Genomic DNA, 12167 nt, shown 5'->3' on the forward strand with positions numbered 1-12167 from the left:
TTCATATTATCACATGCTACTCTAACATTGTTTCGAGATTCCTTGAAGAGCAATTGAAATTGATATTGTTGAATATGTAAATACTTTATCTTGCAGAAGAGTTGTGCCATGTGTTATCTACTATATTAAAACTAGATGGAAATTTATGTTTAGAGTTTACAAATTACGTTATATTCCCAATTCTTTCGTTTTATATTCCCAATTCTTTCTTAAGGAAGGGACCAAGTGCATGGCTATGAAATTATATGATTTTATTATTTATCTGTTGAAGATGTGATGATCCATTTAAAAACATTTTTTAACGAAACGTCGACGCTTTCTTCCCTCAAAGTATTTCATATTTCTTCACATCTGTAAGAGAAATAAATGCCTTGAAAATTAAGAAATTTGTTACTACAAAATATACCGAGATAGTGTATATTTTAAATATCGGAAATTACACTTCACAACAAAAATTAATTTTAATAAACAAAAAGATTTTCCATTTGTATTTTGTGTTTTAATAAAATTTTGCATATTTTTAAAGATAGGTTTCTTTACAATATGGGGAAAAAAAAAAGCAAGTTTAAGGCAACTAATGGAGAAAAATTGCACTGTGAAAAGCAGAAAGAGAAAAATATGAAAGAAATACTCTTCTAAAGTAATGTAAATGCTGATGTGTAAAGAGTGCTTTCCAACTAGGACTTTAAAGAAAATTTTACCCGAGTTTGAAATTGTGGCATCAAGTACTACTTTCTTGTTAATCATTTTCAACAAACGAAACTCGCCAAAATGTGCGATTTAGTGCCAAAAATGGGTAAACGAAATATCGCAACGCATTCATTGGATCTTCGCCTTGCTTTTAGGCAAACCTTATTAATCCTCGATAAGCCATTCAAGTTTAGTTGATTACGGGAAAGCACACTAGGGTTATTTCCCTAAGGGAAGAGATGCCTTCGTGGAGGACTTTCTAAGGAAAACTGGCTGGTATACACGTAACACATGGGGAAAACTCCCATTCGCTTGGAATCAAACCTAAGTCGGAATTACCAGTGTTTCGCATAAGCCAGTCAGAGCTGGATTAAACATTTAGCAAAATAAGCAGGTGCTTAAGGCATTAAGGTTGGGGGGCACCACAAAAAACTTTCATTGTTAATCATGGAATGTGAGGTAGAGCTAAACGAAGACCGAGCGAGAAGAAATTTGGAAAAACAGTCTTAAACTGTAAATGTATTATGTGGGGTCACTAAAATCTTTTAGTTGGTTAGGGCAACTAAAATGCTTTTCCAGCCCTGAAACCAGTTCATCTGCAAATTTTCTAATTAAATAAAAGTGAACTGTTCCTTCCAAGCTCTGCCAAAATGATTGGCACAAGTTTAATATTTATGCTTAATATGTATCTGGTGATTATGCAAATAAACAAAGGGAGAATTTACCTTCAAATCTCGTTGCCGCAAGTTTGGCAAGACTCGGCCAACTTCCACAGTCGAGGAGAAAATATGCAACTATTGAAATGTAAAGGCTTAGGGCACGATGTGCGATAACCTGACGCTGCTTCTTAGCATCAGGAGCAAATTGAGTCTCCAGAACAGCCCAAATATTTACCTTTTTTAATGCTGCCTAGGTGCATTAAAAAAAGTAGGCTTTAAATGTTCCAGTATTGCTTTTTATTAAAATGCACTATTTCCTTCAAAAAGCGGATGGAATATTGAAAATAGAAAATTGTGAATAAGAACTGACTCTAAAAATGCTTTTGCACTTCTACTCTGGTTGAATATTTTAATTTAAATTTCCATTTCAGTGCATGTTTTAATTTTTTTTGGTCTATTTTGCCCCCACTGCTCTGTTGTCATTCTGCGATGTTCACGGGCCCAATTGAAAAGTCCTCTGACATGCGATGAGAACAAAATACAAACCACAGGTTGATCGGGCGTACCGTCCACCTTCATGCAGTTGACCCAACACAGTTTCCCGGGATATGAACCGTTCAGCAGCAACAGAAAGATGCGAAAAGCAACAGCTTTAAAAAAATATATATATATGTTACGGTGAAACACCGAAATCTGGAGAATATCGACTTTCACCGGTGAATGTCAACATTCACATAGTCTCTTGGTGTATGTCCGAAATACTTTCCAAATACTCTTATTTTCTGACTTACACCGGTGAATGTCGACATTCACTATGTACTAATGGTGAATGTTGAACATATAAGAATATTATATTTCCTTCTCCGTAATTCATTCGCGAAAAAACGCACTTGAGACTCAGAATAAGAACTTAAGAATATAAGAACTTAAAACACACAGTACATTCAAAATGAGAAAGGAAAATAATAGGAGTTATAAACTTACCAAATTATGTGATTCAAATCTTATTTATTGCAACAATTTAACCTATTATGACACTTTGAATTGCACAAGAGGCCCTTGCTTTTACAACTGCATTTATTTGTGGTTTGTATTAACACTTCCTTTTGGAATGGCAGCGTGTACATATACTCCTCTCTTTTCGACCTACACCAGAGCATATCTGTGATTGTCGACATACATCGGTGAGGGTCCGAATGTACAAGAATGTAAAGAAATATTCGATCTTTCACTGACGTATTTGGTGAATGTTGACATTCTCCGGTGAAAGTCGACATTCTCCAGTTTCGGTCTTTCACGGTAACATATATATATATAAATTTTTATGTTAATCCTCTTAGAAAGAATGTTTTAAGTAGCTAATTTTCTCTCGTATAAAAAACATGATTTTTAATATGATTTAGATTGTTTTGCAGCCGATATAATAATCGGGTTTCTCGGTGGTACAGAATAAACACTGCTGGACTGTTTTATTTCTTTGTCATTTAGCAAAAAATCTTTTAGTTAAAATATTTATCCTCTGGACTTTGCTTTAAACTTTATTTATAGTTAAAATGCCTAGAAAATTAAAAGCTGGCTTCAGCTGAAACACAATTGATGTAATTGATATTTTAAAAAATTTGACAAGAATGCAAAATTTATGGAAATGTAACAATCGAAAAATCTTAATTTTCTTCTATGAGCACTGAAAATAAATGTAGAAGGAAAGAAGAAAATTAGGGAGAAAAGTAAGCAAAAATTTGAAGGGGAATTTGGCGTCAGAAATACCAAGATGTTTCGAAATGTTGGATGCTTTTGAGTATACTTGCAGAATGCCTGAAGAAAAAGAGTAAGCCATTAAGAAGAAAAAAATAATTTTTTGCATAAAATTTAGTATTTTTTTAAAAATTTAAAACATTTAAATCTTATGATATTTGATTCTTGTGATTTCAAACACAAAATATTTAACTAAAATATGAATAACATTTTAAGAAACTAAATGTAGGATGATAAAATTGTGTAAAGCAATGTGTAAAGCTGTTTAAATTATGTAAAGCTGTTTAAAGCAATAAATGCAAGTCATCCTAAGTTAAAATGTCGGTTATACATCTTTCTCATTTAATATATCTTTTCTGAATGGAACATTGAAAGACGTGTTAACTGTGCTTTATTGTATTTTCTCTTTTAATATATACAGTTTTCAAATGCATCGTAGTCTGGGTCACAAAGTATTCTTCCGAAAGAAACGTAATTCAAATAAATAAAATCAAATTCTGGAAAATTTATATTAATAAATATATTTAAATTGCTCAGTTCGAAGGAATAAATGGAAACTTTTAAAACAATTATCTGAAGAGACAATGCAACACAAACAATTAAAATAAAAATCCAAAAATTTAAAAATTACCTAAAATAATAATTATACCAAAAATAAATTATAAAGAAAACTATTTGAAAAAAAAAAAAAATAATCGATGCACCTTTTATTTAAACTACGTAGTTCAAATGAGTAAATAGAAATTTTTAAAACAGTTATTCGAAAGTAACCATGCAACTTAAACAATTAAAATGAAATTCGAAAAAAAAATACTTAAAATAATAACAATTATAATTAAAATATAATATAAAGAACATTATTTGAAAAAAGGGAACGATTGTCACCTTTTCCACGATGCGAAAAGAAAAATAGGTTGCCATATATTAAGAAGTTGGCCAAGTGGGCGAACTTCTTAATATATGGCAACCTATTTTCTTAATATTCTTGGTATTCTTGGCTCAAACTGAAATGATTCTTGATATTCTAGGCTCAAACTGAAAAAAAAAAGCGCCAACATAAATTTGTGAATTTCTCTGTAAATTTTGCACCAAATTTTACAAAATTTCATATTTAGTCGTAGAATTTGAGTCGTGGAATAGAAATATGGAAAAAATTGTATGTTATTTCAGAAAAAATCCGATTTTGTGTCAAAATACCTATGTTAGAATAGATCTATATATAACTCTAATATATATCCTAAATCGCGCTTTTGAGACATTAAAAAAAGCAATTTGAATTTTGCCAATCGGCCCAGTAGAACGGGAGATGTACAACGTTTTTTTTTTTTTTTTTTCCGTCCCCTGCGGTGTACATCTCTAATGACTGGAAAGCTAAAACCTTTATTTATTAAAAACTCTGTTTATCACAGTTCTAATTTTTTATTATTAACAGTTGGTATACCATTGATTACGTTAGATGACTCTGAATTAAGGAGGTATTGTAAAGACGAATTTATATATCAGTATTTACCTGCAGGTTTCAGAATTAAAATAAAATCCTGTTGAGCATGTTAAACTATGTCGGCATTCACATGAACAGTTTCTGTTGTTCCAAATTTTAGAATAACCTTGGCATGCAACTTGTTGGTCCAGATTTTTACAGACACATCTGCATTCTTGATTTCGGTATTCGTGTACATTAGGTGTGCAATCCTTTTCCAATTCCGTGCAATCACATCCACATCTATCATGTTGTTCCAAGGTAAAGATACGAGTACCGCGCATTTCAAAAGTTCGTAGTGTGTCTGAAGGAGTGAAAGTGAAGAATGGAATCTGAAATATAATTAGCCATATGACATTATATAACACATTGAAGAAATTTTACATAGTATAAGCTAAAAAAATTCTGTAAACAACTGAGCGTTTAAAAGTGAGCAGTTTAAGTTTAATTCATTTTAAAACAATGAAAAGTTAATTATTTTACTTTCACTGCATTTAATTTTCTGTTGAAACTGGGTATGAATTACTTATTCTTTCCGTAAGGAGTGAAGGTTTTATGCTTTTCCTTGTTTTACGTTTTTTTCTAATATTAATATCAATCAAAATAAAACATTTTGAAAAAAAAATGGCTTTTTGTCATGCATTGAAATATTTTACTGGTGTACAGAGTTAATGACTAACTTTAGCAGTTCAATATTACTTTTAGTGTTTTACTTGAGTGTGCTGTATTTTCGTATAAAGTTCCGGTTTTGTGCCATTAAAACCGAATTAACCAACCTACATATAATTTCATATTATTCACTTTACAAGCCGTTGCGTTCTGGCAAAAACGAATGAAGAAAAATCACGGCATCTGCATTATTTTTAATAAAACTATTAGTAAAATGTACAAGATTTACGAACTGATGATATTCAGGGAATGCAGTATTATTTTCTATGGAAACAGCTGGAGTGTGAACTGCAATCATGTAGGATTTACACCTAGCCTATAAGGATTTCAAATCTGATAGCTTTGATGGCACTGGAGAAGAGACTATTGCCACTCAGTTTTTTGTTTCTCATTTCTCCCGAAATTTTAGCACTCACAAGGAAGGTTTTCCAACCTTAAACTTGAAGTTTTGCTCAAAAATTGTACACGAATCTACTCATCTAAAAATACGTAACAGTAAAAACAAGAGCTGCTAATATGCTACAGATAATCGAAACAAAATTATGAAATAAATTCTTAACAATGGACACACTTTCATATTTCGTAAAATCTCAATAAAGAGTTCTGCCTCGTCGAATATAATTAAATTTACATATTTTCACTTTTTTTTCCCCCATCGATTTAGCAGTTAAATTTTTTTAATGTTATATTCTTCGTAATGAAGAAAAGCATTAGTAGATCTCTACGCAATATTCTTTTTCAAAGAATTTCACCATTTATCGAAAACGATTTCTTATTGTTTCAGCAAAACTGCAATCTATTGAACTTAAAGCTGACACTAAAGAAGAAAAAATGCCGCCCTGTTAAAATTAACTGTCGAATTTCTATAGATGATATAAAAACGAAGAAACAAAAAGGAAATAAAAATTTTAGTTACCAAAGACAAATTTTCTCTCAGGATCTGCTGCATTTTAAGAATTCTTTCATCATTTCAGTAGTCTTAAATCAAACCAACACACTTTATATTAAAAAAAAAAAAAAAAAAAAAAAAAAATAGACGCACCAAGAAGGAGTTGTCCCCTGGAGACAGAAATTGGTGGATAAGATTACAGAAGAGATTTAAAATTTCAGAACAGTTGAATGATTTATTTCAGAGTTACATAGTTACAAAGTAACGAGCTCAATCAGGTGTTGACTCACTGTAGCCTGGATGCAAGGTGCCACACGGCGCGGCATAGACTGATAACGCTCTCGGATGGTCTCCTGCGGTATTTCTTGCCAAATTTGCTCCAATTGCCGGGCTAAGTCATCAGCATTCCTTGTTAGATGCAGTCGCCTTCGATCATATACCAAACATGCTCAATGGGAAAGAGATATGGCGATCTGGCTGGCCAAGAACGTGTTTGACAAGCTGTAAGACAATTCATAGCAACACGTGCCGTGCGGGTCTAGGACTTTTCGTCGGCGCCGTTTCGCCGTCAAGACATATTTTTCTTTACATGACTGTATTTTATCTTGTCGTATTATATTCGTATTAAATTTATTTAGTTTAATAATTCTGTTTACCTTTTACATACTTAATAAAGGTTGCTTTTAATATATATATAGTTAAGACATAATAACACGCCGAGCAAATACTAATTCAGAAGTCAAACAACAAAAATCAGCGTTATATTTTCAAAATTTTCACAGGACTAGTTTCAATGGTTTTATCGAACCACCATCCTCAGCTGCAAAACCGCAAATGAACAAGATAGGAAATAATGATTAGATAAGAATGGGAAATGCCTCTAGAAAATCCAGTTCTCCAATGCAAGATGTTTTTTGAATAATTTTGGCAGCAGAAAAATTGAAAGTGTGATTTTCGGACCAACAATGTTGAGCAACAGAAGACTTCTGTGTTTCCTTTTTCCTAACATATGCCTCATGTTCCTTGACGCGAAATTTTAAGGCTCGCTCAGTTTGGCCAGTGTAAATTAAACCACACTGGCAAGGAATCCTATAAATACCCCAGGAATTCATATCCGGATCGCATATTTCACAAGTGCACATCAGCGTAGCCACTGGGGGAGGGGTATCGAAAATGGACCAATGAGCTGCTATTGCTCTTGTGACGCCTAAATCTTCGTGCATGTGAGCATATGTTGTTTAGGTTTTAATTTGCATTTGTTTCGTAGTTATAAATATATGGCATAATAGTAGAAATCCTATAATACCTTCGTTTTCTGAGTTTAATTAATCGCTGACATTTCACTTTCGCGATTTTTATCACTTATTAATATTTGGATTGATGTTCACGGCATATTATGTGGATTAAGAGAATTCAAGTGTATATTTTTTAACTCAGCTGAGAATGACTGAAAGGGTTACAATGAATCTAGTGTTTTCTTATTTCAGTGCTTGTATTCTTTTGATTTTTAAAGTGAAAGCTTCAGAATAAATATGATCTGATTATATCCATTGCTAACATGAAAAATTATATGTCAATAAATTGAATATATTCGTTGTGAATAAGATAAATTCACTCTGTTTGATGAGTATTTCTTGTGTAGACATCACATTTAAGAATGAGCGTTTATTAAATGTGAAATTTAACACACTAAATGTATAGGAATGCAAATTAGTAAAGTTCACTTTGAATAAAATTCTGCATTGGTTATTATTATAGAACATCTCTTTCATATAGACTGAAATAAAAAGTGCTGACTTCTATTTACATATGTAATTGGTGTAAATATTTTTCTTATACGCATAGTTTTATGTAAAGATTGCATTTGGGCTCAGATGTTTATCACATATTCCTTTCTTCATCTTATTTACCACTTATTAAGTAATATTTCTCATCGATATGTTTGCGAAGTATCCGACATGTGTTTATTTCAACCAGGTAGTGAAATCTTCATAATTTTCTATATTTGATCTAACTTCGCAATGAAAAGTTTCAGGAGCAATCGACGATGCTTTAATTACTTTGTACAGAAAATTGCGTAGCAGAATATTTTCAACCATCTTGCTTAACGAAAGGTCATGTGACATGACAGAAATATTACTGGATGCTCATTGGTCCATCCTAGAAGCCACTCCCTCGGTGGCTACACAGATGTGCACTTGTGAAATATGCATCCGGATCGGGGTCCTTGAGTATGGAACTTGGAATTTTATTGATGGGAGAATAAAACTTCAAAATCAAAATTCACATTCAAAACAATCTTTCTGTTCTAGTTAACGATCCTAATTCCAATCCATCTTTGCCTTCGGCCTTTAAAGAAATTATGTTTTAGTTCTGGTTTCACTAACAGATCGCGCCACTTGCTTATTCTTGCCCAGGCTTTCTTATCTTATCTAATCATTATTTTCTATCTTGTTCATTTGCGGTTTTGCAGCTGAGGATGGTGGTTCGGTAAAATCATCGAAACTAGTCCTGTGAAAATTTTGAAAATGTAATGCTGATTTTTGTTGTTTGACCTCTGAATTAATATATATAGTTATTTGCAAGTATGAGATATAAAGAAATTACACATAGTTAGTTGGAAAATTATGTCAGTATCAAAGAGAACTGGGGCTAAACTTCTGATATAACAGAAGTTATATTATCGATTTTAAAATTATGCGGGTACAATATTTACATGATTCGTCAAAACTTCTTGAAAGTTTAATCGGCTAGTTCAGAGAACTCCCTCATACAAAGCAGGAAATTCTCATTTTTATGCTATCTGAATGGAAAACGGAATTACTTTGGAATTTTGTCAGCACCTTACCTTTTAAAATTAATATGTCATGTGTAACGGTGTATTTGTATAAAATAGTACATAAAAAATTTATATATTATTTTATATAAAATGTTTATTAAATTAAATTATTAAACTGACCAGAGTTAATAATTTAAATCAATTTAATATAATACAGCAAGTTATAATACAGTCGTGTAAAGAAAAATATGTCTTGCCGACGAAACGTCCCGACGGCGAAATGGCCACGGCGAATAGTCTCATTCCCTTCCGTATGAGATCTGGCATTATCTTGCTGAAAAATAAGGCCAGGGTACTGCAAAATGAAAAGTAGGAACACAGGTCTCAATGTCGTCGACGTACCGCTGTGCTGTAAAGTGTGGCTTGAATGACGACCAAAGGGGTCCGGCTATCAAGGGAAATTGCTCCCCTGACCATAACTTCTGGTTAAGGGACTGTGTGGCATGCAGTAGTGAAAGAAGGATCGATACGCTGCTCTGCGCATCTCCAGACACGTCTTTGATGATCAGACAGGTACAGGTACAGGTACAGGTAGAAGTAGGCCAGCACCTCCGTAGTACCCCAGCTAATTGAGGTACTGCTGAACCTAGCTAACTGTTAAACTTTCTACCCCAATTTTGAGGGAGAACACCCCGGGGGGTCCGTGTATCTCATGCCCCTCTTTTTTACAATCAACCCCTTCCCTTGAGAGGACTTTAGGAGCTATTTGATTTCTGGTATTAATAGTGTACACAAATCATACTGAGAAAAGACTGTCCTTGAAAAGTTCAACAACTGATGCTTCCAAAAGTCTAAATGTATGAATAAATGTCCTTTCTAAGGCGAAAGGTGTAATAAGCAAGACTTTGGAGATCCCGTCCATCAGCATTGCATAGAAAAATGAAATTATTCGAACAATAAATTAAAAAAATTAAATAAATATATTTTAGTAATATATAGAGATGAATAAGCACTAGAAATAACAAATATCCAGTCCGAGTCCTTGGATATACATAAGAACGTCTCTGATTTTGGCTCTAAGGTGCCTGTTCTTTATTGCGTATTTCTTAAATCTTATTAGATGGTTAGGTTTAATCAGATGCTTACCGTCTGTTAGATTACAGTAAAAAATGTAATGATCAGGGTCACCCCTTTCGCCACATATGCAGAGATCCGTGGGGCACATGCCTCTGTCATGGAAGTGGGTGGGGAAAGGACCATGCCCCATGATATACTGATTCAGAACATGGTCATAGTGCCGTGCCTCTTTGTCAGTTCTTGGGAAAAAATCGTGGACTCTTCTGCCTTGCAATGCAGAATCCCATTCTTCTTGCCACTTTGAGTCGACAATTGCATTCAGTGTAAATTTTATATTGGACATGGGGCACGGGACATGAATCACCTCACTGTTGATGTTAGTCGATGCATACTTTGCAAGGAGGTCAGCTGCCTCGTTGCCGTCGTTCCCGTTGTGGTCTTTCACCTAATTCAGGAAAAACTGGATTTCTGGATGGGCGCTTATTGTATTTTGAATATCCTGAACCAGTTGGTTCTTATTGTTTTTGTCCTTCAGGGCATATAATGCAGATTGGCTGTCTGAATAGGTTGCCATTGTCTTGAAATTATTTGATATGGCTTTATTTACTGCAGATTGAATTGCTGACAGCTCAGCTTGATAAACAGAATTTTCTGGAGATAATTTTCCTTGCCATATTGTTGGAACAGAGAAAGATGAATAGATTATTAACGTTGCGCCCACTTCTCCATGAATTTTAGAACCGTCTGTAAATGCTCTTGGACATTCTTGACTATTGATTGCTGATGCGTATGTATTGATTATTAAATTACAATACTTTTTAGTATGGTAAGTCAATGGTATGCCTGGAGACTCATATTTTGAGGCATAAAAGGTGGTGCCGTTCAGGTAAGCATCTTCTTTCAACTGGAGTACTTTGGCTTTTATTGAATCCTTCGTCGCAATTAAATAAAGGGGAGGTATCCCAGTGAGAATGCATAAAGAGTAATTCGCTGTAGTTCTATAGGTATAGAGTAATTCGCTGTAGTTCTCCTAAGCATCTGCAAAGATGCTCAGGAGAAAAGGTCTCTGTATGGCGAAAAGTTTCCTTTTCTTCCTTTCTGTCATAGTCTCCGTCCAGATTGCAGCCCCATAATTAACTATGTTCGATATTACTGTTGTAAATAAAATATTTTGAATGTGAGGACGAAGTCCCCAGTTCCTGCCTTGCATTTTTTTGAAATTATTAGCAGTTTGAATTGTCTTCTTCTGAGTCTCCGTGAGATGATACATAAAATTAAGTTGGTTATCTATGTGGATACTTCAGGACTTGGGTAATTCTAATTTTCTTTCCTTCCAGGATGAAGGTGGACTTTCTTAAGAGCTTTTTGTCTGGTTTGTTAAAAACCTGAAGCCCCACTGTCATCTGTCTCGACAATGTGCAGGCGTGAATGGAAGGTGGCGTAACGGTCGGTAAGAGCGTAGATTTCTCTCTATCAGGCGTCTGTGAATGGTCATGATGGACACTCTTGTGCGGGTCACACGTCTGATTTTTGATAGCGAGGAATCAGACGTTGTGACAGCTGATTTGACAATGTCGTCCCGATCTATTGTGGCCCTAGGTCGACCGCTACCATCTTGACGTTGAAATCTGGCTTTGTCCACCCATTCTTGCCAGCATCTTCTAATCGCCGCATCGCTTAGTCTCGTATGACGCGCGATTCTCCGATTTGCCCAACCTGCCTCTTTCAATCTAATGATACGAGATCTTTCAAACTCTGACAGCTGCTCGTAATGAGCTCGAATCCTGCGGCAAGGCATTTTTTCCAGTCGTTGAAAGGTATCCTAAATCGCAATGCAACAGAAATTTTTAACAACAGTTCAAGAACAGCACTTTATATGCATCTGCTGAATGCGCAATTCCGATGCGCTGGAGATCGCACTATTCATTCATTGGACACCAAATTTTAATCATTTGCATATTTGGTCAAAACATTTATGCGTACAAAATTTCAAAGCAATCGGATAATTCCTTCTTGGTACGTCGACTTTTTATTATAGAGTGTAGTTGTACAAAGTCTCATTTTGCAAATTATTGCAGTTTATCCTCTGAAGTTATGAATAGTGGAAGTCATTGCCTTATATTCCGTTTAAGTTATCTTATATTCAAGATGATTAGTAAAGGTAGAGGG

General features: G+C 34.1%; 1 protein-coding gene across 2 annotated transcripts in view; it reads right to left on the reverse strand.

Moving 5' to 3' along the window:
* Nucleotides 1-234: 234 nt before the first annotated feature.
* LOC118196184 (platelet-derived growth factor subunit B-like) overlaps nt 235-12167 on the reverse strand; it is a 55441-nt gene continuing 43508 nt past the window's right edge. The window contains exons 7-8 of one of the 2 annotated variants that reach the window (XM_035367603.2): nt 4615-4916; nt 235-351 (exon numbers count right to left, since the gene is read on the reverse strand). In XM_035367603.2, the coding sequence (XP_035223494.1) occupies nt 336-351; nt 4615-4916 (318 nt within the window). In that variant the 3' untranslated portion in view covers nt 235-335. Of the gene's footprint in view, nt 352-3984; nt 4140-4614; nt 4917-12167 lie in introns of those variants that run through there. The other variant, XM_085807988.1, reaches the window with a different exon arrangement.

Source organism: Stegodyphus dumicola, chromosome X1, assembly GCF_044657685.1.
Source record: "Stegodyphus dumicola isolate Sdum_Otavi_A_Nest chromosome X1, ASM4465768v1".
Classification (NCBI taxonomy): Eukaryota; Metazoa; Arthropoda; class Arachnida; order Araneae; family Eresidae; genus Stegodyphus; species Stegodyphus dumicola.